The sequence below is a fragment of the Thermothelomyces heterothallicus genome (assembly GCF_042370625.1).
Source record: "Thermothelomyces heterothallicus CBS 202.75 unplaced genomic scaffold P884_scaffold_3, whole genome shotgun sequence".
In the NCBI taxonomy this organism is placed as follows: domain Eukaryota; kingdom Fungi; phylum Ascomycota; class Sordariomycetes; order Sordariales; family Chaetomiaceae; genus Thermothelomyces; species Thermothelomyces heterothallicus.
The window spans coordinates 540,764-567,908 of NW_027192564.1; the positions used below are offsets into that span (position 1 = coordinate 540,764).

Consider the following 27,145-nt stretch of genomic DNA (forward strand, 5'->3'; position numbering starts at 1 on the left):
TTAGACTTACGGGAAGGAACAAACATGGCCATCGCGTGGTTCAGGTAAGGTGCTGACTCTCATTTTGAGGTGGGCCGCAGTGAGAGCCGGGGAAATGAATAGTGTATGTACAGTACATAATCTGTACACTACTAGAAAAGATAAGGGGCCTGGTTGCTGCAGTCGGATGGTACCTTACCTACAGAGTAGATAAGCTAAGTACGGATACCCACGCATCTCACATGGGGGGATCGCGGGGTTCGCACTACATCCAAACACCGATGAGGAAGCAGTGGCCCTCGAGCAGGGTTCGGAGGGGCATGTGCCCCATCCCGGCAATAGGAGCTCGCCCGGCGGTTATGTACCTCCGTATGTACCCTACCAGCCGACAACACCTGCCTATGTATGTAGTTATGCCTACCACTAACTACCTTCCTTGCTACACTACCAAGCCTGAAGGCCCACCCCACCATGACCCGTTGCCGCCCGAGAGTGATCCAATTGCATGTCGCAGGAAGGCTAAAGACATAATATTACAAACAGACGCTGGGTTCCTAAAGTACTGCAGTTATGCGCTCCTTCGGATACTAGCCGACTTGTGATGCAACATCGGGGCATCCCCCTACGGAATCACTCCGACCTGAGCTCCGTCACCAAATCACATCACGATTTTCCCTTTCTTTTCGTTTCAAGAATATAGGAGATCGTCAATGTATGCAAAGGCTGACCCGTGACCCCACTCCGGAACAAAAGATTGGCAAAAGAGTTGCCGAATAATAAATTAAAAGGGAAGGGAAGAGAGGAGAAGAGAAGAGAAGAGAAGAGAAGAGGGAAAACCCCCATCAAATCGTGCGGATGCGACCCGCCCGCTCAAGCGACGATAAACTCGCACTCCTCGGCCCTTCCCTGGGTGCAGAAGGTCATCTGGATGGGCGAGGCCCCGACTCCCCTGGCGACCAGCCTCTCGCGGAATTCGTTGAGCCGCGGGGCGGCCTCGACCTGGCTCCGGTTCTGGCCCGTCGCCGGGTCGATCCGGCCGGACCAGAGGGCCTCGCCGACGACGCTGGCGCGCGGCCAGGCGAGCGTGTCCAGGTTGACCGGGTCGATGGTCTCGGCCCAGAGTGCCACCTCGCCGCCCAGCACGAGCTTGGCCTCCTCGGCCGTCAGCCCGGCCGTCGGGTCGTGCTGGTACACTAGCTGCCACGACTTGGTCGGCCCGCACCAGTCGTTGAACGGGTAGCCCTGGGCGAACGCCGCCCCGTTCCCCCACGTCAGCCACTGGCCTCGGCCGCAGTCGAGGTACTGTTTCACCCAAGGAGAGAAGGAGAGAGAGTGAGATTAGCCAAGAAGAATAGGAAAGAAGAAGGAGGCTGAGGGTTTGCAAGCAAGTGTGTGATTGAGTTTTGAAAGGGGGGCAGGGGGGGGGGTTTGGTATACTTACCCAGAAGTTGTAGTTGCTGTCAATCACCTGATAGCCCTTGCTGGTCAGCGTCTTGACCGCGTCGCCGCCCAGCCACGATTGCACGACCGTGTCCTTGGCCATGTCGACTTCCCACTCGAGCGGGATCTCCTCCCAGGTGATCGGGGTCAGGCCGGCCGCGCGGACGCGGGCGTGCTGCTTGTCGATGAACTTTTGCAGCAGCGGCTGCAGCACCTCGGTGTCGTTGGACCGGATGCCCTCGTCCAGCATCGAGTCGTTCCGGTTGAGCTCGTCGCCGCCGGTGTGGAAGTAGGCCGAGTACGGCGCCACCCGCGGCAGGAGGTCGTCGAACAGCTTGTCCAGGAACGCGTCGACCGCGGTATTGTTGAGCTTGAAGGCGCCGCACGGCGGCTCCTGGCACCACCACTGGTAGGGCTGCAGATTGTAGGCCACGATCAGCTCCGGGTGCGACAGCGACACCACCCCGATGTGGCCCGGCATGTCGATCTCAAAGTACACCTCGACGCCCCGCTCGGCGCCGTACCTCTGGATCTTCTCGACATCCTCGGGCGAGTACGTCTGGCTCGGGTGGTAGGCGCCCTTCTCCGAGACCTCGGGCAATGAGGGGATCACGAGCGGCCACGACTGGGAGTCGGTCACGTGGACGTGCAGCCGGTTCAGCTTGCTCCAGGCCATGGCGTCGATGGTGCGCAGGATGTCGGCGACGGGGAGGAAGTTGCGCGCCGTGTCGATCATGACGCCGCGGTGGGGGAACTTGGGCGCGTCCTGCACCGACACGGGCGCGAACGGGGTGTACCAGAAGGTGCCGGCCGAGTGCTGGTAGAAGAGCTGCGAGAAGGTCTCGAGGCCGCGGAGCACGCCGATGGACGAAACGGCCGCGAGCTTGGCTTCGCCCTTGGCGCTCACCGTCAGGTTGTACGACTCGTCCACCTGGCCGGCGAGGGGCTTGAAGGTGCTGGGCTCGTCCTTGCCCTCCTGGACGATCTCCAGCGTCTTGATCCACTGCTGGCCCTGCGACAGGTCGGGCTCCCACTTGGACCCGCGCTCGTGCAGCTTCCAAGGGACAAACTTGCTCTCAAAGATGCCCGCGAGCGTCCGGGAAATGCCTGCCTGAACGACCTCCTTGCTGGTCAACTCGCGAGGCACATATCCGTACGTGTACGGGATCTGTTGGTGCAGATATTGTTTAGCATCCACTTCCACCTCCTTGTCGGAGCATACGTAATGGGAAGACGAAGAGAAAGAAGAAGAGCAAGAGGAAGACCATCGTACGGATTCTCCATTGTATGTGACCTTGATGTTCTGGTTCAAGTATAGAACCGAGCTGCCCGTGGTCAAGCTTTGGGGTGCCGGCCAGATTGCCGCGACGGGCTGCAGAACAGCCAATAGAACAGAAAACGAAGAGAGTGACGGCGACCACATCTTTAATCGAGCATCAATTCATGACTTGTTGTGTAGTATATCTGCGAGGGGGCTTGAAGGAGAAGACATAAACTGAAAGGCCAAAAAAAAAAGGTGGCGCCGCCCTCGTTTTGATGAATGCGAGATGGGATGCGGCACAGCAGGGGAGTAAGGTCGAAATGTTTATAGTTATACGACTCTGGCTGGGTCTTGATATGGTTGGTTGGTTGGTCGCGGCAGGTCCAATCACTCGGATACCCTGCTCCGGTACCGTTGCACGGGTTGGTTGCAGCCCGAGAAGAAGTATCCAGAGAAGCGGGAAACACAGAAGCGTTGGCAGGTGATGGGACCGTGATGGTATGGGACCGAAGGGCAAGGTAGGGTGTCTCGGTGCAGGTTAGCGGCGGTTGGGGGAATGGTAGGTACGAACTATGATTTGTGTTAAGACGGGAATGGCTATGCAACCCACCACGGTCACCCAAGGTACCAGATAGTTAGATTGTTACTGTGCACTTCGGCGTGTCGGGTACACACACGCTTGTTGACCCAAGAGGCTGGATCCAGCACGGGTCAGCTGGTGGTCGCGTGCTGCTTGGCCGGCGGGTGCTGGGAAACGAACGAGAGAGAGAGAGAGAGAGAGAGAGAGACGGGCGGCTGATCGAAATCAAGTACGGTATGGCTCCGTCGGGAACAGGGCGCAACGTTACGTCTCCGCTGCCTGCACTGGGGTGGAGAGGGGAACCGAGTCCATCCAGGCCGAGCTATGTTTTTGTTGCGGACTTGGAACTGTTTAGCTTCGAAATGCTCGGAGTGCTACCGTCTTGTATTCATATACGACTCCAAGGTCGTAAGGCGTGCTGAATGAGCTATGTCTCACAGCAAAAGTTGCCGATTCTACTTCGTACTAACGTTATTCTTAGGCTTGGCGACGTGTCAGCCCGTATGACTGCGACGCGAGCACCGAAATGGGGACGATCATCGGTTGATCTTCTGCGCGGGTCCCGAAGCCAGTAAACCCCATCGCAACAAACGCCGCAAGCATAAATGTGCGAGAGTTCCCTCCAGGAACGGACTCTGTACTCCACCCTGGAGCGTAGTACTGGTACGGCGTCTGGAGCGAAGTCCGGGGGGAATTGAAAGAATGATAGTTACATTGGAAAGGCACCAGGAAAGAGTGGGTGCGCTGCAGAGCAACCCCATAGAATCTCCGACTCCGTCAGGCATCCAATAGCATCCTACGCAAAGACGTGGGTCAGTTGGAATCTACTCCGTAGTGGGAGGGAGGGAGATATGTACGATACACATGCGCAGAGTGCTAACTACGACATACCAGATCGTTAAGGTTGCAGCTGCGTCGTGGTAGGCGGGGTTGGGGCTTCGTTATCTAGCACAACACTGCAAAGAGCGTTGCTAAAAGCGTAGTCAAAGACTCGAGCATCGGCTGTCCTCTGAGCGAGAAAGGAAGGTGGGTGCATGTAAAGCACGGTGCGACCACCAACTGTGAACTTCAGCTACTGTTGTTCTTGCACTGCGGAAAAGAATACGAAGACCAGATATATCTCATTACGCCATTGTCTTTGGTTGCGCCTTGCACTTCTTTCTATTCTTTTTTACCTTTCTGTTAAACGCTTCCTTCTTCTTTAGCCCTAGCCAGGAAAGCAGTCAATGTAAAAAGACTATAACAAAGAGGACAAGACAGAGACACCACAAAGGCCTCAACCAAGCGGATTCTGACTTGAAACGCTGTGACGTTCTTTTGCCTCGTTTGTTGCGTCCAGGCTGGCCGTGCGGCAATGACTCCGCCGACGTCAACATGCAGAACGCATTATCGTCTAAATAGTAATCTGTAACCACTTGGGCACTGCCGGTCGTCTCATCTCATTTGGCAGTTAGCCTTTTCAACTATCTGACCGAGCAGAATCCAGAACCAACTACTCCGTAGTTAGGTGCGCCACACCGCTGACCAAGCACACCAGTGGAGGCGCTCTTGGCAGGTCACGTGAGGTTACGCCACCTCTAGCTTTGCACCAGCCACCCAACGCACTCTCCCCCTGCTTGCTTGTCCAAGGGACCAAGCCTCTGGTTTTGACCAGTCCGGCTCCACGCTCCTAATCTTAAAATCTTCCCCCAGCATCATCATCGCCTCCGAACCTACGACCGATCAGCGACGACTTTCGTCCCTCGACGCCCCTCGACGCGCCTTTCCTGGACGTTTTCAAACGTATTTTTCCCAGATTGGGATTTTTTTTTTACGATACACACCGCGACCTGGACCTTGGTCAGCTCGCGCATGCAACACCAAGTCGCCTTAGCCGCGTCTCGATAACGAAGCCTTGCTTTGGCCACATCGGCCTTCGATTCCAGCGCCGATCGTCCTGCCAAAGCACGCTCACCGCGCAAAGCACGGCACCCCATACTTGTTATCAACTTCGTTGACGACGTCCATATCCAACCTGGTGTTGCTCCGTATCACCGCCCATCACCATGTCTGTCGAGGTCGCGCTCGGCACGCCGCTCGCGGAGGCCCTTAATGTGGCCATCCAGGGCAAGATCGCAGAGCTTGGTTGGGCCGGCCCGGGCACCGAGGGCTCTGCCATGTCAGAGTACTTTCTCCTCATGCTTGCGAACGGGAAGACAGAGTCCGAGATTGCCGCCGAAATCGCTGGCGATTTGCTCTCGCTCGGCCCCGACGACCAGACAGCTCCGGCGTTCGCAAGTTGGCTGTTTCAGCAGATCGGTACCCTCAGCGCACAATTAGGTTCCCAGCAGGCCCAGTCCTCTGATGCCACGGACGGGGCAAAGGACGAACCGATGGATGGGTCCCAGGATGCCAATCAGGATACCAATATGGACACATCCGACGCACCCGCAGCCGGGCTCAACGCGTAAGTCACTTCCCACTAGTCGCCGGGCGCAAGACCTCATTGCTGACAAATAGCAGACCTACTGGGCCTAAGGCCATGCGTAACGGAACCGGCAACATCCGTGGCGGGCGGGAAAAGCGCCTCATGGGCCAGATCAACCGGGCAATGGACCGCCAACAAGATTCGGTTCTCCACCGTGTCCGGAATCAGTCTGGCAACGAGAGAATCGGGAGAGGACCGCCGTCTGGACCGAGGATGGGCGTAGGACGGCAGCCGCGGACAAGCAACGCTCGCGCGGCCAACATCGCCGCCGGAATTGCGAACATGGGCGGCATGCCACCCCAGGGTCCTGCGGGGATGAACGGAATGGGCGGGATGCACCCGATGAACACCGGCGGCTACACCCAGGCGGACATCTTTGCCATGATGGAGCAGCAGAACCAGATGCTCCAGCAGATGCAGCAGCAGCTGATGATGCAGCAGCAGCAGCAACAACAACAACAGCAGCAGAATGGTATGGGGAACCGCGGTGGCTTTGGCCGCGGCAAGCATCAGTTCGACCGGGGCGGGAGAGGAGGCCAGTTCCGGCGCGGTGGCGGACACCATCAGCACAATGGGCACGGGGAGCACCAACAACCAGGGTCTGAAGGCGGCCAGGCGGACTCTACTTCGCAGGGCGACGTGGATATGGCGGGAACCAAGCGCGAGGCGCCGAACCCCGAGGAGACGGTGTGCCGGTTCAACCTGCGGTGCCAGAACAAGGACTGCAAGTTTGCGCACCAGTCGCCGGCGGCACCGCCCAACACGACCATCGACCTCAAGGACGTCTGCAGCTTCGGGGCGGCCTGCAAGAACCGCAAGTGTGTCGGGCGCCACCCGTCACCGGCGGCCAAGGCGGCGCATCAGAGCGAACAGGACTGCAAGTACTTCCCCAACTGCGCCAACCCGGTCTGTCCGTTCCGGCACCCTAGCATGCCGGCCTGCCGCAACGGCGGCGAGTGCAAGGTGCCCGGCTGCAAGTTCACACACATCAAGACCCCTTGCAAGTACCGGCCGTGCACCAACCGCAACTGCCCGTTTATGCACGAGGAGGGTCAGCGGGGCACGTTCCAAGACAAGGTCTGGACGGCCGAAGACGGGCGCAAGGAGCACGTCAGCGAGCGCAAATTTGCCAACGAGGGGCCGGAGGACCTTGTGCTTCCCGGGTCTGGAGATCAAGCACCGGATGCCGAAGCCACCGAGGTGGTCATCTAGTTGGGGGCTGGTGGTGGGGGGCGGGTGCTCTGACGCGTTGGGAACGGATGGCAGCGAAGCGGCACTGGAGGTTGTGGCCGGCTTGTTCAAACGACATTTCGATTACGGGGAGGTAGACCAAAGGATGGAACGATGGGAAAAAGGGATGGAGCCCTTATGCGAGGTGACATGGGAACAACAAAATACCGAGGGTAGATACCCAGCAAAGAAGAGGGCATGGGCATATATATGTGTGGCATCGGACGAGTTTGTTGCCGGCAATGAATGGGTATGTGAAGGTGCGGGTTGGTCATGTACTAGTATATCATCACAGCGGCGTTCTGGAGCGTTTTTGGGTTCCCCTTGGGTCACCGTTTTTTCCCCCTCTTTTCTCCCTCTTTCTCTCTTGTCCTCCTTCTCTTAGACCGGCTTTGTTTCTCTGTTCCATGGAAGCGGAAGATAGCGGGAAGAAGGCTGGTGGATGGATCTCTGGTTGGGGCGAAGAGCGACATGAATAGAGATTGCCGTCGCTTGCTCTCACTCAGCTTGAAATGTCCTTGCCCTCCCCCTCTCTCCTCCCATCCCAGCCAAGTGTCCATCCAGGTTTTGAATCAGAACTACTCCGTAGATCGTCCGGGAATGCATATGCAAACGGTTGTCTCTTCATTCTCTCATGAGCAATATTACCAGGGTTAGGGTTTGAAGCGATGTCACAATCCCAGCTTCCAGGCGGGTACCAGGCGGTTACGGGCCGGGCACCAGCGGCGGGCTTCGACCCCCGGAGAAATCAACCTTACGTTACCTGACCTGAGGCTCAGGTCCGCACCGAGCCATTGCCTGCGCCCACCGTCCTGTCGATGCGGGATGTGGCCGCTGGAGCGCTGCTCGACATGTACGCAACCAGCCTGCGCTGCACCGCGCGCAATCCGGGCGGCAATGGCGCCAAGTGCGGTCCGCCGCGAACCTGCCGCCGATTCCTGAGCGCCCACGTCGCCAACGCGGGTCGACCACTGCGACCTACCCCCCCGCCCCACCATAACCTGCGCCCGCCAGCACCGACGACCACACCGGCATTGCTGCCATCGTCGTCATCACCATCGTCATCACCATCATCACCATCATCACCATCATCATCACCATTACGACCGGCCATCCCGCCCCGGTCCAGGAGCCAGCAACGGCGGCACTATGCCGTCGGCAACAAGCAGCACCCGCCGCAGACCATCGCCGTGCTCGGCGGTGGCCTGACCGGTCTCACCACGGCATGGTACCTGACGCGGCTCCTCCCCGAGGCCAAGATCACCATCTACGAGGCCAACAAGCGTCTGGGTGGCTGGATCGAGACGGAGAAGGCCGAGGTCAAGACGCCCGACGGCAAGGTCGGCACCGTACACTTTGAGCGCGCCGCCCGCATGATCAAGCCGCAGTCCGCTCCGGGGCGCGTCCCCAAGTGGGACGACCTGGTGTTCTACGATCTGGTGCGTCTTGCTCGGCGCGGATATTTCCCCCCCTTCCCCCCTTGCATGTATATGACATGGACGAGGCGATGCTGACCGCCCGCCGCGCTAATGAAATCATCATCATCAAATCAGGTCACCAAGCTCAACCTGACCGACCAGCTCGTGCACGCGAAGCAGGACGAGGAGGCGGTCTCGGGCTTCATCTACTACCCTGACCACCTCGTCCCGCTCCCCAAGGTCACCATTCGGCTGTCCGACCCCCTCGGCGCTCTCCGGCAACTCGCCAACCTCGCCGCCCTGCTCTTCGAGCCCCTCTTTCGCGGCCTGATCCCCGCCGTCCTCAACATCTTCCGCACCAGGAAGGACCCTTTCAGGAAGGACTTGTTCCGCGGCCGCCGGGACATGTCGGTCGGGGAGTACTACGCGTACCGGCTCGGGAGCCCCGCCCTGGTGGACAAGCTCATGTCGGCCATGGTCCACGGCATCACGGGCGGCGACGTGTGGAAGCTGAGCATGGGGAGCGGCTTCCTGGCGGACCAGCTGGTGCCCACGGACGACGAGCCCATCACCAACGTTCCCGTGCGCAGTGTCGACTACGAGATGATGCTGCAGCTGGCTCGCGACAAGGCCGTCTTCGACCTGGCCTCCCAGCACCTCGACACGAGCGCGCTCTGGTTCCGCGACGGCTTCAGCACCCTGACCAACGCGCTGGCCGACGCGCTCGAGAAGAACCCCAACGTCACCTTCGTCACGGGCAAGTTCGTCACTCGTGTCGAGTACATCGAGAAGGTAGATAAAGTCGGGGTAAGCTATCTCTCTCTCCCCCCCTCTCTCTATCTCTCTGTGGCTCGTCACACCCGCGTCTTAACCATCCCGCCCTTTCTCTCTCTCCCCCCCTCTCTCTCTCTTAGGTTCACATTTCGAAATCCCTCGAGGAGGCACCCGCCGTGTACGACAAGGTTGTCTCGACCATCTTCGCCAAGAAGCTATACAAGATCACCGACAAGCTGCTCCCCTCCCTCCTCCCCACCACCGCCGTCAGCATCATGCTCGTCAACATCTGGTACCCGGTCCCGCGCATCAACTTCCCCTACAACGGCTTCGGCTACCTCGTCCCGCAAGCCCTCCCCTTCGAGCAGAACCCGGAGTGCGTCCTCGGCGTCATCTTCGACTCGGACCGCGAGTTCCCGCTCCCGACCCCGTCCGACCCGGACCCGGCCCCGCGCGGGGCCGACACGGTCCAGGGCACCAAGCTCACCGTCATGATGGGCGGCCACTACTACACCGACTGGCCCCTGCACGTCACGGCGCAGACGTTCCGCGCCAAGAAGGCGGCCCTCGCCGCCGTCGAGCGCCACCTGCGCCTGCCGCCCGAGCTCACGGAGCAGGCGCACGCCTCGGCCAAGCTCTGCCGCGACTGCATCCCCCAGCACCTCGTCGGCCACGCAAGGCGCATGCGCGCCGCCCACTCCGAGCTCGAGTGGGCCTTCAAGGGCCGCCTCGCCGTCGTCGGCCAGAGCTACCAGAACCCGGGCGTGCTCAACATGCTGCGCGCCGCCAGGGACGTCGCCGTCCAGATCGCCGGCCGCGAGGAGGGCGCCGCCGCCGAGTGGTCCGTCGGCGACACCGGGCTCGAGCGCTTCACCCGCCAGCCCAAGTACCTGTCCCTGCAGAGGCACATGCTGCCCCTGCGCTACGGGAGCCGCGCCTTTGTCGACGAGTCCGGCCAGGTCAGGCTGAGGGAGGGCGCCTTGGAAACCGGGGGGTGATGGTGAGGCCAACTGAAGCATGAAGAAGAGGAAGGGGGGAGGGGGGGTCCGCCCTGCGGCTGGCACCACCCGTAGATTTATCTGTTGTTGTGTGCTTGTGTGCCTTGCGCGCGCACGTGTGTAAAATAAGCCGGGCATAGTTCGTTCAGAGGAATGTATTGTAAATCTATGTATGTACATATATAGTCTTCGAAGACAAGAAAGCATGCAACACAAAAAAAGCACAAGCCAAAGATGTATTACCAAATGTACTTCCACCCCCACGCCCCGCTGTGCACAACCTTCGAGGTCATCAGGAGAAAATAACGACTTTGGGGAGAACCACCACCGTATCAGAAACGATGCGGCCCAGACGATGGGTCCCGCGCGTCTTTCCTTGTTTTTGTGTGTCTTATGCTGGTATCATCGCCTATCTAAAAAAAGCCATTCCACAGCCCCAATGATCTGATATGACATATGACATGGTATCCCGTCCACCGCGCCCCTCTTCTCCTCATGTCCATTCACACGTCCCTTGCTTTTCTGTCCTTGTTCTGTATTTGGACTTCCGCCCCGGCAGCCTTGTGGGCTTCTCAAAACCCAAACCCTTCCTCCCTTTCTCCCCACAAACAAGCCCCCCCAATTCCTGTTCCCGCTCCTCTTGCTGCGTCGTGTCGGGCCAAAAAAAAAAGTGAATGCACAACATGATACCATACAAAAAAGACGCCAACACGCTAGAATGCTGCCAGGCACTGGTCGGTCCCCGCCCGTAGGGAATAAGCCGTCGTGCGCCGACGGAAGAGAAAAAAGAATAAGCCGGCCAGAGCAACCACAGTCACGGCAGATCGGTTTTCGTCAGAGAAACGCACCCCGCCGGTTGGCTTCCTGAGGCCTAGTCGAGAACCACCACGGGCGCGTTGTTGTTGCCTACGCCGCCTCCGCGCTGCTGACCCTGCGCCTGGGCCTGGCCATGCATCTGCTGCTGCAGTCGTGCTTGTTGTAACTGTTGTTGTTGCTGTTGCTGCTGTTGGTACTGTGCTTGTTGGCCCTGCTGGAGCGGGTGTGGAAATCGCCCAGGCGCGCCACTACCGTGCAGCGGGAGAGCCGGCTGCTGTTGCTGCTGCTGCTGCTGCTGTTGTTGCTGTTGCTGTGGTTGCTGCGGCTGTTGTGCTTGCTGCTGATTTTGCAGCTCTGGGGCTTGAGGTTGTTGCGGACGTTGGGTGGGTTGCGGGGCTTGCGCCGGCGCCTGCTGCGGAGGCGCTGGTGTACCGGCCAGTGACTGGAGCGCTTCGTCAATGAGGGCCAAAAGATTGCCGATCCCGTCGTCCCAGGTCGCCGCCGCGCCATTCATGAGGCCCTTAAACCCGCGACCGTTTGTCGACCAGACGCGCTGTTTCAGGACCCTGTTGAATTCATCATTCTCGTTGTTGGCATTCTGGTCTGTTGCTGGACGGTAAACGTGCCACGTGAGCTCGCCGCCCTTGTCGCGGGGCCGAATATCCAGGTGCAAGCGGCGATTTTTGGCCCCCGTGAGTGCAAAGCGTATTGTCACCCAATCCATCGATTTGTGGAAGACGTAACACGTCCCTTGCTCTTTGGCGAGGACAGCGTCCCAGGAAATTTGGAGCCGTTCAAGTGCTTCGAAAAGTGGGAGCGTGAAAAGCAGCCACGAAGGGAGCTTTTTAAATTGAGGCGAATTGGCCGTGGCCCGCAGGTAGTCGAGGACTCGCAGGTGAGGGTTGCCGGGATCGAGCATGACATTTACCCCTTGCTCCCTGGCAAGATCAAGCCGCACTTTCCATGACCGCTGAGTGTTGCCATCTGAAGATGATGATTGATCGGGTTGTGAGAGCTCCGGAGCGCGAATTGCCGATGCCTTGGCGCTGTACGAAAAGACGACTTCACGGAGAGTGATCTTTTCCGGAGTCACATGCTTGCCGCCGCGTCCGAGGCCGTCAACGATGCCCACAAGGCGATCGAGAGCCTGCATGCGGGCACGGAGGAGGGGAATCGCTCCAGAACTGCTATCCGGCTGAAGTCGGAGGATAAATTGGCCAGCTCGGTGGTCATATAGCACATCCCGATCAAGATTGCGCTCAAGGAGTTGTAATCTGGAGCGGTTTGGGACGTCGACTTTCGCCTCCACCATGACCCTCTGGCGTGCAGGCGGCCTCTGGGGCGAGCGGAGGTCGGCAAGAAGCTCACGGTATTCCGATATTGGGACGGGCGCTGGGCCTTTGTAAGCGAGTGGGATGAACTTTGCCGCCCACGTTGTTCGCGAGGCGTCGTCGGAACCGGGCTGGCGCGCCAACATATCCGCCGACAGCACATATGTTGTCAACGAACCGCTCTCGCGGAACTTGCTTGCGGTGTGCGGCACACGTTGCTGGTGGAGACCACGAAGATCGTCAATCTGAGCCATGATATTTGTTGTGTGCTTTGTGAGTTTCGGAATGAGACTAGCTGCTGGTGGAAGCAGATCGGTGGGCGTGATGGGAAGCTCGGTAAAGGTACTTATACGGAAGCCCGGCAATCCGTGTCCCTCGGCGGTGCTTGATGTGCGTTAGCGTAGAGCAGAGGCATACACAAGGAACGATGCACTTACACCTCGATGAGCCACCACCGGTCTCCGCCAAGACTCAAGCTCATCATGGCAAACCATTGCGCGCTCCACCGAGTGTTCCTCATCCACATGGCGTAGAACGGCTCCCGTGTCGTTGGAGCATGTGAGTAAACGACGCGCTTCACCTCGTCCGAAGGGACGGGAGCTTGCGGGAGGATGACCCAATCGGCAGGTTTCGGCAGCGTCCTCAGGTAACGCACCGTGTAAGCCCACCTCAAGGCCTCTAGCACGCCCGGGCCTTCGGTTGCCGGGTTGCGCGACGAGTTGAGCCTGTGTGCCCATTCAAGCCCGATGAGGGACCGGTCGACGAAATAGAAATTGCCCGACCATGTGCCGATACTGAGGACGGCGTCGGCTTTACCGAGCAGCTGCATTGTGAGCGCGGAGTCGGTTCCCGGCTGGTCCGAGATGCGCAACGCCAGCTTTCCCTGCTTCCGCGCATACCGGGGCTTGCCCTGAAGGGTGTTGAAGATCGTGGAAAGGAGGTGCTGGATGTGCCTCGAAATGACCGCCGTCAACAACTTCTCGGTGGAAATGTTATCCGCATCGAACGGTATGTCGGCATCCTTGACCTCTTTCCCGTCGCGGAACCACTGCAATACGAGGCGACTCGGGGAATTCGGATCGGAGACCCCCTCGGAGTTCTTGCCGCTATGCGTGCCAAGTAAGATCCAGCTTTCAGAGCCCTGGGTGTGCGAACTCTGAACCCAGTACTGAATCCCTAGGGCCCTATTCAGTCTCTCCACTCTCAATGTCTCCGCCCACAACCCAGTACGGTTGAGCTCGACAGCCTGGCGTGTGAACTCGCCAATCTTGGCAGTGAGAGCCATCTCATGCAGGTATTTGTAGCACCCCGGTAAGCCCTCAGTCTCGAGAATCTTGTTCACCCGGCCCTCAATGAATCCCCTGGCTCCGTCCGAGAGTTTCGGGGGTGCCGGGCTGAAGAGGGGGCGGTAATCGAGGAACCAGAACTGCGCGCCAAAATCCTCGTCGGATATCGTCAGATCGACCTCAAACTCCCCAGGCACGGTAAAGGTGACTCGGCCATTGTCGATCTTATACTGCTTCCACGGTTCTGGAATCTGCTCGTACTCGTGAAGTTGAAGTCTCATATGCAAGGTCACCTCGATTTCATTCAGCCAATGCGATATCTCTTGCGCCTCCAATGGCGGTTTGGGAAGATAACCAAACTAGCAAATCGGTTAGTTCGTACGGAGCTTGCAGAAACCCGGAGCAGTTTGCAACCTACATCTGGCATCCAGTGTACCGCTCCGGCGCTGAGAACCTCTAGCGCAGTCTTCAAGTCCGGGCTCGGGACCTTGGCGAATGCCATCTCTTGCTTTACGTGAATCATATTCCAGAAGGCCTTGTTGTACAATTCCAATTTTTCGGCAAGATGTATCCTCAAGTCAATCAGCTTGCCAACTTCGTCGGCGTTTCTGGCCCATTCGGTGATGACCAATGCCTTGACCCATCTCGAGTGAAGATCTTGGATGAACTTCAGGAGCATCGTCTTCTTGTCCAAGCTTTCGGGGGAGGTATCTTCGAAGACGTGACCGGGCATCTTGGCGCCTCCATTGGCAGTGTTAACGCTGCCATTGATGCCGCTGTTGATGGGACCCTTAGCATTGCCGTTAAGAGTGTGCTCAGGAAGAGGTTTGGATGCCAATTCAAGGATGAGCTCCTGGAGTTTCATATGCGAGAATTGGGCAAGCCTGGTCAACAAAAGACTAAGCGGCATCACGCCCTCCGTTATATGCCGGAGTTCGTCTGGTGGCTCCTCCTTCTTGACGTCCCTCAGGCTGCTCCCCAGCTTGCTGTAGTCGATGGCCGGTCCATTGTCAACTACCTTGTTGCCTGTTGTTGGAGACTCTGATTTGACGGGCACGTCATCGCCACTGACGCCATTAACGATGGAAACTCTGGCCTTGTCGGGGGGGGTGCTGTCGTGCATGCCGCTGTCCATTTCGAGACCGGCTTCTGCGCCACAGGACCCCTATAGCGCCTTCAACCGTGACTTGTCTCGACAAGGCTGACCTAGGAGATCTCCAAGCCTCAGGAAGACCGGCGCGTGAAAAGGAGCGGGGGGAATGTGAGTGGCGTGAGGTACTGGATGTCGAGCTGCCGAGAATGAGTAGATGCGCCGATGAGAAAGTGGAAGGGTATGGCGATAGGGCGTGCCCTTGGTCGCCTGGCAGGTTATGCCGTCGAAGCAGAGGGGGAGATCTAGTTGCTAAGGTGAGACACGGAGAGGTAGTTCCAAGTTTCTCCGCCGGTTGCTGTTGATGCGGATCTCGTTGTCGGCGGGCGAAGTTCAGAAAGGAGAAAGTAGAGTCGAAGAGAGCGGCTCCCGAATTCCATGCGGTCGGTCGGCGGATCGGTCGCCGTTGGCTGAGCTGAGGCTTTCTTTTCGACCGAGCGAGGAGTATAAGGCGGGGGGGCGAAACGCGATGCTGCCGAAGAAAGGCTGACGGGCCAAAATCGCCTAGAAGCAGCGACTGCGCGCCAGCACCTTGCCAGTCGCGGGCTTAGAAGACAGGGCAAGAATCGGCGATGAGAAAACCCATTACTTCCAGATCCGATTCCGCACCGCGCCTAGCGCCCGTAATTGCTGAGTTGAATTTCTCGTTTTGGGTCGAGAGGGCAGTAAATCGATCGTAGAGCTGCTCTTTGCTTCCGACTCCCGTCTCCTATCGTTGGAAAACGCTCGGAGTGTCACGAGCAACGATTCGATATCGCAGCGTTCCAACTTGCTTAATTAAACCATGCGCTCGGTGTTTCTTGTCGAGGGAGCGTCGCTCTCGGTTTACAGTCGCAGTTGGAATCGTCGCGGTTCCGTGGTGTTGAACTGTTCCAGAGGAATCTGCCGCCCAGTGCCAAAGAACGGCAACCATCTCTCAGGCGAACAGGGGTGGGGGCAATGCTCCACTAGAGAACAGGGGTGTTGCTTTGGTGCCTGGAAAGTTAGGCGCAAATACCTTGGCGATACGAAATACGGAGTACGTTGCAGATAATTGTTGAAAATGGAGGGCACGAAGCACATCACTGTAAGCTATGTACGGATTCCATACATAATCTGTTGTACGGATCTACGTTGTACACACTACCACATTCCTTGTATGTTTGTACCTACCTAGGTACCTACCGTACCTACCTTATATAAGCCTTCCATACGCGTGCACTGCATGCTGGTATGTTTCCTCCCGACCCTCTCGCCCCCCCACTCCCCCGCGTTTGCTGTGAAACGCTGCCCTGCGCTACGCGACAGAATACCTCGCTAACATTGTGTCTTTACTCTCTGAGCTACCAATTAAATGTCCTGTCATGTAGTCAATGAAAGCTATCTCGAGCAGGGCGGACTTGGCCAGCTCGAGTTGACCGGAATTACATCCATATTGCGCAAACTCGATTCCAGGGCCCTTGGGAGTCCCTTACGTCATTCAAGATATTGCTGAACTCGGAAGTGGCCCGATGACGGCCAACCTGTGCCTTAAAGAAAGTGGTCCATTGAGCCGGGACGAATTTCCCTTCTGAAAATAGCTACCCATTTGCACCGTTGGAGGGTGGGCTGCAACACCAAGCAAGCGATAGCGTCCTCTCATGGCATACACCCACTGAAGAATTTGAACCATGTTTCTTCACCACGTGAAAATATCTGGCTGCCAGTTACAACCCGTGTAAACGTTGAATTTACCTGTTGAACCTGGTCATCCCAAAGGCTCTTATCCCTTCCTGCGTGGCTTGTTGGCTAACAGATCGAAGTTTCCGATGAAGCAAGAAAGCAACACGGCTACAACCTGCAGCTGCTTCGAAAGATCCCGTTGCTATCCACCCATTTTCCTGCGTCGCCCCGCGCCTTCCCAGTGTTAAAGTCTAATCGTGCCGTGCCGTGTCTTGCCCTGCCCAAAAACGCAAAAGTCTTAAGAAACGCCCAACAGGGCTAAGTTGAGCGTGACTGAGGTCGTAATGCGCTCAGCTGCGGTTTAAGACTATCGCTTTAAGCAGCATTTGCATGTTCACCTGCGAGCATCAACTTCTCACAACTTGTTGCCCGGGCCCAGAGCCGAGGTTGTCGGCCACTGATATCCAGCGGCATCACTGAACTTGTAGCCGTAAGACGAGGTGAAATCATCGAGCACAGCCGGACCACGAGAGCCTGAAAAGGAAGTCAGCTTTGGAAACAATGGCGGGCAGGAATAGCATGATGTCTAGAACCCGCTTACCATATGGGTACTCCATGGGAATGATCTCCTTGTTGTCGTCCAAGTAGTGTAGCAGAGGTGTAAAGATCCTCCAGCTGGCGTCGAGCTCGTCGTCTCTGACGAAGTTGGAGTGGTCGCCCTTCAGGCAGTCGAGGATTAGCGACTCATACGCCTCAGGGATCTTGAGATCGGAGAATCGCCTGCGGTATGTGAGGTCGAGCTCCGTCACCACCGTCTGCATTGTCAGGCCCGGAAGCTTCGAGTTCATCTTAATGTAGACGCTCTCATTAGGCTGGATGCGCATGACGAGCTCGTTCCTCGGAATGTCCTTAAAGATCCCGGAGGTGACGTCCTTAAACTGAACGCGTATTTCCGTCTTTTGCTCGTTAAGCGCCTTGCCCGCCTTCATAATGAAGGGCACGCCATCCCACCGCTCGTTCTTGATGTAGGCAACGAGTGCGCAGAAGGTGGGGCACCGCGAGTCCTTGGGAACAGTGTCGTCCTCCTTGTATGCCGGCTTGCTACCGTCCAGCGACTTCCCGTACTGGCCGATGATAACGTTCTTAGGCTCGATGGCGGGAATAGCACGAAGTACCCGCACCTTCTCGTCGCGAATGTCCTCGGCGGAGAAGGAAACCGGCCTCTCCATGGCAAGCAAGGTCAGAACCTGAAGTAGGTGGTTCTGCATCACATCGCGAATAATGCCAAACTCGTCAAAATATCCACCACGCCCCTCGGTTCCAAACGGCTCCTTGAATGTGATTTGCACATTGTCGATGTGGTGCCTGTTCCAAGTCGCGCCCAAGAAGGAGTTGCCGAATCGCAGAATGAGGATGTTCTTCACCATTTCCTTGCCAAGATAGTGGTCGATGCGGAACAGCTCTTCTTCTTTCCAGTCCGGCTCAAGCGACTTTTGAAGCTCGCGGGAGCTCGCCAAGTCCTTGCCAAATGGCTTCTCGACCTGTCACAAGGGTTAGTAGGAGCAAAAGGTCCTTAGGGGACTCTGCGGGCTCACGATGACGCGGGCAATGCCCTTGCTTGGGTAACAGCACTTCTTCAGATGCTGCGAGACGATGGTGAAGACACTGGGCGGAAGTGCCATGTAGAACAATCTGTTGGTCTCTTTCCTTCCCTTCTCGAGCTCCTCGAGGTGCCTGTTGAGCTGCAGGAATGACTCGTCCTTGTCGTACTGGCCAGACACATATGTGCACAGGCTGCAGAACTCCTCCAGCTGTTGTTCGATGTCCTTCGTAGGTGTCTTGATATACGACTTGATGCGACGAAGGAATTCGTCGTGGTCCATCTTTGTTCGCGCATATCCAACGATTCTGATATCCGTGGGCAGGAACTGGTTTCGGTACTGCCAAGACGTTTAATCACTCGATCTCCCAGCGTTTTCGGTGAGTATTTTCCAACTTACGAGTCCAAAAAGGGCAGGAAACTAAGCACGGTCAGCCGGCAAGCACGTCAAACATTGGGGGTTTGGCTGTCAAGATACGTACCGTTTTCTTCTTAGCGAGGTCGCCGGAGGCGCCAAGGACAACGATGACGGTGTTGTCCTTGAGCTCGACGGAGCTGCAAAGCAGTCAGAATGAGGCTCAAATTCGGATCGCTTGAATTCATGGCTGTTCTCGGGACATTTCCTTGAGTGCGTCCTGCCAATGAAGCCAAAACTCTGTCTTGGAGGTAGTTGCGCTGAGCTGTACGAAATAGCCCGAACCAGCTCCACTGAAATTGTCGTCATGAGATGGCGGGGCTCACTCACCCTCCAGAATGCAAATCAGAGGCCATCTTGTCCAGGGCTCTATTGTACAAATATTTGATTGAGTCCGCGCCAAAGATCGGAGGACTTCAGGCTGGTCCGAAGTAGGCGGAATGGATGTGTCGACTGGGGGGAGGGGAAAGAATATCGGAGTTCGTTCGAGCTGGAGGTTTCGGGGTTAATAGTATTTGAACCGGGCAGGGGCGATGCGTGATGAGCAAAGGGCTGGAGCTCCAAGAGCAGGGCATTTGCGACGAGGGGCAGCTTACTCAGGGACCCCGCCTTTACGTATCGGCCTACCACAGCAAGGCGAGCCTGGGCCGGGAATGCTAACCCTTGGAACCCAACTCCTTCCTGTGTACCCTCCGAATTCTCCGGATGGCACACGCCCCTCACTGGATTTGTAACCAAGAACCTTGGGGCGCCGCATGTGTGAGGTAAACAGCCGTGGTGATTAGTTTGCTTTGTTTGATAACGCCTGTCGGTTGCTGCTACGTGGTTGACGCCCTGCCCTACGTCATGGATCTTTAAAGGCTGAACAGGCGAACGCTTGTGCAAGTACCGATTTGTCACCACAGGATGCCTCCAGCATCCAAATTCAAGAGCCATACTATGTTGCATAATGTGGCAGAAATGCATGCTACGCCGGAAATCTGAGTAAACTTGACAATTAATGGGAGAATGGGCAGGGCAACCTGGAAGAGCGAAGATGGCACTACGTCCTAACTATTATATGGACCATATACTCCGTACCGGTCAGATAAATTTCACCTCCACAACCCAAGCGCTTTACCAAGTGCCCATTTCAATTCCAGGAGAAGCAGTCAAGCATCGCACCCATAGCCGAACCCGTGGGGACACCATGTCGAAGGCTCTCCCGGTAATTTGGCTAATCTCATCTCGGGGTTGGACCCTCTGCAGCATTTAAGGTCGGAAGGCTCAGAGGTAACGCAGGGCTGTTGATCCAGCCGCTGCGGGGCATCCGCATCTTGTTGGGATGGTGGTGGTGGAGCAAGATCAGGTCGGTCGCGGCGAGCCGAGAAAGCTCTTGCCAACGTGCATGCGTCGCAAGGCGGTGATTGCCCCCGGAGAAATACCGCAGGACCCGTGGACCTGTGTGGATGGGCTGTCTTGACACTAAACCGCCAGACAGGCAAAAATCGCACGTTGGCGGAGGTCAAGGAATTGCGTTGAGCAGGCTGGATCCGCCGACCGGCAGAATTCCCCTGCCCCCACGCGACGTGTTTGGTAATGTATACCTGGTTAGCTTCGTTCGGTGCATTGAAGAGCGAGTATTGAAGTTCGGTCGCCTCAGTTTTGCGACTCCTCGGCACGCCTGCTTTGAGAATTTGATGTGCGCACGACAACAGCAATTTTTGCCTACATCTCCGCGGGATAACCACGTTCGAGTGAAAAACCGGAGGTGCTCTAGGTCAAGGCTAAGGCTACCAACGCCCGTTGACAAGTAGGGGATAGCCACAGCAGAAGAGCGTATCGAATATCCCTTTGATCCAGTCGAAGCGGGCCAAGACTGACAAATTCGCCGTTTTTTTCTTGGGTCTATTTTGTTTCGTGATCGAGGTGACTCCGACATCCGGTCCGGCTTCGCATGTCTCAAGCGACAAGCTGTGGAGCTGAATTCCACTCTTTCACATCTGCAGGGTTCCGATTATCCGCTCCATTGTTAAGTCAGGACGGGAGCGGACAACCTTGCTGATGCTGTTAAGGAAAAGTTGCAAAAATCGCAATAAGTGTGAGGCAATTACCCAACCTCTAGCCTTCCTGGTTTGTCCAGGCTTCGTTCGAGCGATACATTTTCGATTATTGACCTTCTACACCGTAGTCTAATGCCCGATTGACCGAAAGCAAGAATCAGTACAGCAGCAGCAGTGCTGGCCGGAAAAGGAATGCCGAGTCTAGCGTTGTACTATAGCGCAACTGGCGCTTGCTACTAGTGTTTTTGATGGTGGATGCAAGAAGGGGGGTTCCAAAGAACTTGAGCAAATATAATCCAACTGCATGTTGTCACTTGTGGCTTGCGCACCAGCCACAGACCTTGTTCGCTGAGCCACGATCGACCGAAGCCTTCCATATGCCAAGCCTTCGGCCAAGAGCCATAAACCGGTGCAACAGATAATCCGCCCCACAAAAGCTCAGAAAGCCCTACCAGCCGCACCACGCGAATTTTTGAAATCGGCCGGGACATTGAAGCGCAGAGCCACAACCACGTCGCCCAACGCCGGACCTCGAATCAGCACGACACATTGCTGATATCCCTTGACCGTGGTCGGAAAAGACTGATCGATCGGGAACTCCAAACCGACAAGATGCCTAGTGAATCTGGTCATAGATGTGAGCGAACCTGGACTTGCTACTGTAGCCACACTGGTGCCGACCGATCTCGCACGGTTGCGATGATGTCTAGCACTGGTGTTGCTGAATTCGCTTTGCTTTGTTGAGTAATGGCTAACTTTGTTCTCTAGTATACGTCAAGTGAGTACAACCCCTGGCGACAATTCCGAGAGCGCTCCAGCTGCGAAGTCGAACGCTTTGGATCCACGCGATTCGAGATAAAGCGCCCTGAATTTCGATTGCCGATGAGCTCGAGACACTGACCGCCGCTGTCGCGTAGGGGTCGCCACCTGAGCTACCAGCGGGGCCGCCACAACACCCACCCCAGGACCAGCCTGATCAAGATCGAGGGCGTCGACGACACTGCTGCTGCCAAGTATGTTGAAAAGTCGAATGTCAGATAGCGGAGAACGGGATTGACGGTGGATAACAGCTTCTACACCGGCAAGAGGGTCGCCTATGTCTACCGGGGTCAGAAGGAGGTGCGCGGCACCAAGATTCGGGTCATTTGGGGCAAGGTGACGAGGCCACACGGTACGACTCGACGGATATGATGCGCAATTGGATGGGCTGGGCTGATTTTGTTCCACAGGCAACTCAGGTGTCGTTCGGGCGAAGTTCTCCACTCCCCTTCCTGCAAGGTCGTTTGGCGCCTCGGTTCGCATCATGCTCTACCCCTCCTCGATTTAAGGGACTGGATCAGGCCGGAGTTAGTTGGTGATGGGTGGTTCATGATTTCGGTGCATCAGGGATAGGCAAGGCCTCTACAGAAAAGGCCATGCTTCTAGCATTCAAAATCAAGGCAATACCAAGATGACGATGCCATTGAGGATCCACAGCTTGGGGTACGGGAGAGTGCTTCATAGATGAGGGACACAAGGCAGCTCAGAGGGAAGACTCTCGTCTTCACTGTCACAATAACAACGATAAAGGCCGAACCTGGGCTACAACATCTACAGGTCTGCAAGACCGTGGAGGTGGTCTGAGTGGCAGGGATGGTGACGATATATAAGAGCCAACTTCAGGTGTGTTGCGAAGGCGTGATTTCTCACCAAAGGCTTCTCTGAAACCAACACGATGGCCGAATTTCGGATGACCGTCCCACAATACGTCTTCTTGAGGGATCCCGCTAATGTTATAATCGCTTCAAGCTGAAGGTCCAGACCGGTGAAGCGTGCAGTCTCTCCCCGCAGCTACCCGTCATGGCAAAGGTATTGCCTAGTGTACGAGTTCAGAACGGTGCGAGCATGCGTATTGCCGACAGAAACCCAACGCAGGGCCATCCGTGACACAGGGGAGTGGAGATTTGGGAAGTGAGATGGCGGCGCGTCTCAGTGGCTTTCCTTCGGTCCTGCCCGGCGGATCAAACCTATCCCTTCTTGAAATTGCACCTCATCGGACCAATGCTTTGTCCAGAATGGGCAATACCACTTAGTGGAATTGTTGTTTCCCATCAGACTGAAATTGCCCAGGTCAGGCCAGCCTCGGACGCCGCAGTAGCACATTTGTGGTAGAATTACCTAATGGACCAGTTTCGCCAGCCACTAATCCCCTTGCACTGCTACACGGGTGGTAATTGGAAAATCAGTTGACAGCATCGCGCAGAATTTCCGGGTTGTCTGCACGATGAGTGGAAGCGTCGTAACGGAGCCGAAGAACCCCGAATGCTTGGTCGAATGGGCCGCCTGAGGCCTGCTCTCACCGCCCGCATATCCCGTGGCAGGGCGGAATTCGAGGAGCTATCAGTAGGGTCGGATGACTAGCGCATGGGTGTATGTATGTCCCTTTTCTCCATTCCCCCACGGTACCGGAATATGCCGCCTATTCAATACCGTGCGTCATGGAGCATTTGCAGCTGCTTGAGGCACGCAGATCGAGACGTCAATTCCATATTTTTACAGGCAGGTAACTCTGCGGATTCAGGTAGCGTACCACCCGGTTCACTAGTCACAGCGAGGCCCATCTATCTGTGGGTGTCTTGCGAAGTTAAAAGGTCACGGTCGTTCTAGGCAAAAGATGACGATATAGTCCCGGTCCGCCAGATAACCAACTTCAGTTTCTGCGTACCCTAAACCAAGCGCGCTGATAGCCCTATGTCGTGACATTATCGCTGTGTTAGGCCCCTGGTGCAAACACCTTACAATTGAAAATGGTGTTGGGCGAAAACTGCAACGGGGTTACCCCTTTACGCTCTATTTGCCGCAATAGAAGCCTTTTCACTAAACTCCAGACGTCACCGTTAAATATCAGCAAGTGTCTCAGCAGGGCGAAGAACCGCCGTAATACGCAGAATGCTAAGTTCTGCAGTCTTGGTCCGCGGGTCAGGGTGGTGAATATGTGTAAGGTGCCTAGATACCTTTATATTTGATCTCGCGGAGACAGTGTGTTGGATATCTGGTAGGTACATTCTTTTCCTGTGTATGGAATTCTGAGGATACCTCAGTTTGAGAGTATGCAGCTCTGGGCCTCGACCCAAGGCCAGGACCAGTGTTGCCTAAACAATTATGCTGAGGCCAGAGGGATGGAACGCCGGAGAGATGACCAGTTCTATTGGGCGTCGCGCACTGCCAGGTGAGAGCCAAACCATGTTTCAGTTGCTGGGTGTACGTGCACACACACTCTGCCGGAAGACGAGTCTAATGCAATCAATTGCTCAATCGCGAGAATGGTGCAAACGCGTCCTACATTCGGTTACTTTGGCGCCCAGAAAGCGGAGAATCGTTCCTGTCCAACTTGGAAGTTGCCTGGAAACGCACAGTGTTTGGCTCCCGCCCACATACGCAATCTGGGGCGCAGCATCGAGACAAGCATCCACACTCCGAACATCCAAGGACGGACCCTTTTGCCGGGCTCGGCTCAGCGAGTCCCGTAAGTAGCACCTGCTCCGGTGGATCGGCCAGAGATCGTGGGCCCAGTCGCCCCGTCGTCTTTGCGCCTATTTGAATGCTGTCTTATGTAGGAGCACCAGTCATCAGCGTACTGTGCGAGCGATGTGTTGGAGCCTACGGTGATGCGATGAAACAAGTAGCGTTCAGGTCAAGCTCGTGTTGCAAGGTCCCTTTGTGGGTCAAAGCTCACAACGCTTGAAGAGGGGCAAATCAAAACAGGTCTGAGAAACATATCCGCTTTGCGGTTTCGCTGCACCTTCCCAGCTTTCCACACCCTTCCACGCTGCCTAGCGTCCGTTGCGAGCTACATCCGGAAACCGATCCATTCTTAAGGATACGGCTGCCCGGCACACGCCCGTTATCGAACTCCTTTTACTTGAAACCCCTCGACGCTGGGGTACTCTGCAATGAGCTCTTATCGCACTCGACCGATCTAATCAAAACCTTTCGTTTTTGACTCGAAGAAAGCTGCGTCCGCACCTCCGGTTACTACAACAACCGTGATCACCCATTGAACCGTTGAATGTATGGCATCCCCCTTCGTCCCAGGCCATATTCATATAACCCTTTCCTTTTTGTCAAACGCCGGAGATTTTCACCAAACACCCAAGTTCAACTCATCTCACCTCGCAGGGACTTGGCTCGCACATCGCGTGGCGGACTCCGATCTAAAGTTACCTAGTGGCAGCTGCGTCGAGTTAGCGCCGATTCCTGCGCTGGACATGCAGCAATCGACCTCTCCCGGCTCGTATTTAGCAAACAACTAATTTCTCGCGCCATTGGTTACCACGCGACAACAAGCAAGGAGTGCAGTCGTTGACGGCATCCCAGAGGCTGAATTGTGTGCTACCCCGACGACGATCACGGCGGCCGACAGAGAAGGAATTGTGCTCTGCCTTTCCATTGAGCTGGGTGGTGCATTTTATGTTTCGGTCCGACACGAAAGGTACCCCTATCAGCGGGGCATACGGTTGCTGACGTCAGTGACCGTCCCAAGTCACTCCACCCGCCGCAGCCCAGCTCTAGTGCGGTACCCACAAGGCGCTGTTCTCGGGTTACAGTGGAGCACTTGGTTGTCTTCCACCCCTGCAAACAAAGTCGAGCGCCCAGTGGGCCGATCAGACGCCAGGAAAGCCCAGAGTGTTTGGTTGTCGGCGATTTCAGGAAGCTGCTGGGAAAGACAGCGTGCAACAGGCGGCAGCGCAAAGAAACTACCACCTCGTGCTTCAAGACACCACCGCCTTTGTCATTTTGGCCACGATTTTGCCGCAGCACAACATCCGACTCGCCCGACTGAACGTTCACTTGCTAGCTCTCTCTTCTTACGATTCTATCCATTTTGAAACCTCGAAGGCATCTGGTGCCCTGATTGTTGAAACCTGCAATAAACGCTTTGTGGGTCGCGCGGTTAGCACCTGAAGCAATCTCTCGACGCCCAGGAGGTTCCCGGCGATTCCACTTTTGATCTCCAGCTCCATTATCTACACCACGCTAGTGGAGTAACTCTAGCCGGAATTACTCCCGGATCGTCTGTTGACCGACAATCTGCTTTCACGATAGTCACGGCAAGGGTAAACCGAGCTTGGCTCCATCGTGCATGCGCCTCTGCGCTGACCAGGACCCTAGCCCGAAAGCCCAGGATAAAGTTGTTGACTTTCCCCCAGTACGCAAGATGGCGATCGCAAATACCTACCCTCCATCCATTCCTCCTCCCCAAGCCCAGCAGCAGGCCTCGCCGCAGCAGACACGCCAAGCCCACTCAGGTCAAGGCCACGGGCGCCGAAAGTCCAGGGCGTTCAGTTTCCGTTCGGACAAGTCTCACGGCTCGGGCAGCAATCACAAAATCAGCCTGCATGAGACGTCGGCAGAAAAAGAAGCAAATAGACTGCACAGCAAAGCGGACCCGACGCTTGCCATGCATGAAGCAGAACCTGGTGAGCACCGTATCGTACGAGATTCCATCTGCGACTTCGCTAACTGTTTTGCAGCCGAGGTGGCGGCGAGTATTGGGACAACCTTCGCCCCATTAAGAAGTATCCAGCACAAGGACATCTGGGGAAACCCTATTGGTATGGTTTCATACATTGCCGCGCTTCATGGCAAGAGACTGACTGAGTTCCATGTAGTCGACCCCGACCGTTCAAATCCGACCCGCAGTCGATGGGAACGTCCCTTGGAGACGATTCGGAGCTTTGAAGCAGCGATTGATGGCGCGTACAACAATCGAAGATCCATGATTCGCCCAGGTACGTCTGATGGACTGGCAAAAAAATGACATCCCCCGCTGATTGCGACGTTGGCTTAGATGCCGAAGGGTCAAGTTGGGGACCTAATCGGCGAACTTCTTACTATGGCGGCTGTATGAGTTCCCCTGAATCCTATCAAGGACATGATACTTACAAGAAGGCGAACAGATGGAAGCAGCGGTCGATTTGGACATGACAGCTATTATGGGAGCCGCCCGAGTTCGATGATGTACGCCAATCGCGCTGACGGAAGTCTTCCCGATCTTCGTGCCGGCAGTGTGGGGCAACGCGACAGTTACTACGAGCAACAAACCGGGTACAGCGGGTACGGGCCATCGACGCAGAATGGGCGACGGGGATGGCCAAGGATGGCTTCCGAACCGCACTATGATTCTTCATCCAGACAGCCACCGCCAGCGGGACAAGGCGATTACCCAATCCCGAGCAACCACCGCTCGTACGAGACGGTGACGACTGCTTATGGGAGCGGTTCCTCGGCGGAACCAGCAGGTTATCAGACCGACCCGACCAGCAGCGACAACAGCTCGATTGAACGCGTACAGTCTTCTGTCCCCAGGCGGCAGCCGGAGAATGACTACGGTATTGGGTTCAGTCAGAGCGCAGTGGACCAGCCGCCGAGCTTCGCGCTTGGCGGTCAGACTGGGGGGGCGAACGGCGCGAGAGGAAGCGTGGGTTACAGCAACGACAGCAACTACCAAGTAAGCGGAGCCGCCAACCACAGCAACACTGCCCCTCGGGTTCCCCAGAAAGATTCGGGAGCAGGTATCTTAAAAAAGCCGATTGTGAACAACTCTTCCCAGCAGGCACGACCAGCGCAGCCCGAGAAACGGAAGAGTTGGTTTGCTCGGCGATTCAGCAAGCACGGGTAATACTGATGCTTGTTTTCTGGTGCTGGACCAAAGACACATACGCAGTTGCTTTTGTC

General features: G+C 56.4%; 7 protein-coding genes across 7 annotated transcripts; 4 read left to right on the forward strand and 3 right to left on the reverse strand.

The window, feature by feature from the left end:
• Window positions 1-849: 849 nt before the first annotated feature.
• On the reverse strand, window positions 850-2,842 carry P884DRAFT_193029 (glycoside hydrolase family 20 protein; the record flags this gene model as incomplete). Its single annotated transcript, XM_069437724.1, has 3 exons — window positions 850-1,281; window positions 1,421-2,587; window positions 2,693-2,842. The coding sequence occupies 3 exons, from the start codon at window positions 2,840-2,842 to the stop codon at window positions 850-852; spliced, it is 1,749 nt and encodes a 582-aa protein (XP_069300489.1).
• A 2,667-nt stretch (window positions 2,843-5,509) lies between these two features.
• P884DRAFT_77140 (uncharacterized protein) lies at window positions 5,510-7,069 on the forward strand. The gene has a single exon (XM_069446077.1). It carries the CDS (start codon window positions 5,782-5,784, stop codon window positions 6,937-6,939), a length of 1,158 nt encoding a protein of 385 aa, XP_069300490.1. The 5' UTR covers window positions 5,510-5,781; the 3' UTR covers window positions 6,940-7,069.
• A 739-nt stretch (window positions 7,070-7,808) lies between these two features.
• On the forward strand, window positions 7,809-10,147 carry P884DRAFT_267091 (uncharacterized protein; the record flags this gene model as incomplete). Its single annotated transcript, XM_069442077.1, has 3 exons — window positions 7,809-8,396; window positions 8,511-9,182; window positions 9,290-10,147. The coding sequence occupies 3 exons, from the start codon at window positions 7,809-7,811 to the stop codon at window positions 10,145-10,147; spliced, it is 2,118 nt and encodes a 705-aa protein (XP_069300491.1).
• Window positions 10,148-11,018: 871 nt separating this feature from the next.
• P884DRAFT_275084 (mediator complex subunit MED14-domain-containing protein) lies at window positions 11,019-14,715 on the reverse strand (the record flags this gene model as incomplete). Its single annotated transcript, XM_069442802.1, has 3 exons — window positions 11,019-12,678; window positions 12,732-13,939; window positions 13,999-14,715. The coding sequence occupies 3 exons, from the start codon at window positions 14,713-14,715 to the stop codon at window positions 11,019-11,021; spliced, it is 3,585 nt and encodes a 1,194-aa protein (XP_069300492.1).
• A 2,071-nt stretch (window positions 14,716-16,786) lies between these two features.
• P884DRAFT_296999 (glucose-6-phosphate dehydrogenase) lies at window positions 16,787-18,742 on the reverse strand (the record flags this gene model as incomplete). Its single annotated transcript, XM_069444464.1, has 6 exons — window positions 16,787-16,905; window positions 16,973-17,912; window positions 17,967-18,311; window positions 18,372-18,392; window positions 18,454-18,526; window positions 18,717-18,742. 6 exons carry the CDS (start codon window positions 18,740-18,742, stop codon window positions 16,787-16,789), a joined length of 1,524 nt encoding a protein of 507 aa, XP_069300493.1.
• A 2,072-nt stretch (window positions 18,743-20,814) lies between these two features.
• Window positions 20,815-22,195, forward strand: P884DRAFT_289736 (60S ribosomal protein eL33). The gene is made up of 5 exons (XM_069444011.1): window positions 20,815-21,065; window positions 21,197-21,206; window positions 21,346-21,441; window positions 21,499-21,599; window positions 21,658-22,195. Exons 1-5 carry the CDS (start codon window positions 21,041-21,043, stop codon window positions 21,753-21,755), a joined length of 330 nt encoding a protein of 109 aa, XP_069300494.1. The 5' UTR covers window positions 20,815-21,040; the 3' UTR covers window positions 21,756-22,195.
• Window positions 22,196-25,868: 3,673 nt separating this feature from the next.
• P884DRAFT_275087 (uncharacterized protein) lies at window positions 25,869-27,089 on the forward strand (the record flags this gene model as incomplete). The annotated part of the gene is made up of 4 exons (XM_069442803.1): window positions 25,869-25,887; window positions 25,942-26,022; window positions 26,080-26,199; window positions 26,368-27,089. 4 exons carry the CDS (start codon window positions 25,869-25,871, stop codon window positions 27,087-27,089), a joined length of 942 nt encoding a protein of 313 aa, XP_069300495.1.
• Between the last annotated feature and the right edge of the window lie 56 nt (window positions 27,090-27,145).

Excerpts from the sequence above, each read along its gene's own strand:
- P884DRAFT_289736 (XM_069444011.1), top strand. The coding sequence starts at position 21,041 with ATGCCTAGTGAATCTGGTCATAGAT. Across the intron at positions 21,442-21,498 it reads GACGACACTGCTGCTGCCAA|CTTCTACACCGGCAAGAGGG; the intron begins GTATGTTGAAAA and ends GGTGGATAACAG. Across the intron at positions 21,600-21,657 it reads CAAGGTGACGAGGCCACACG|GCAACTCAGGTGTCGTTCGG; the intron begins GTACGACTCGAC and ends TTTGTTCCACAG.
- P884DRAFT_77140 (XM_069446077.1), top strand. The coding sequence starts at position 5,782 with ATGCGTAACGGAACCGGCAACATCCGTGGCGGGCGGGAAAAGCGCCTC.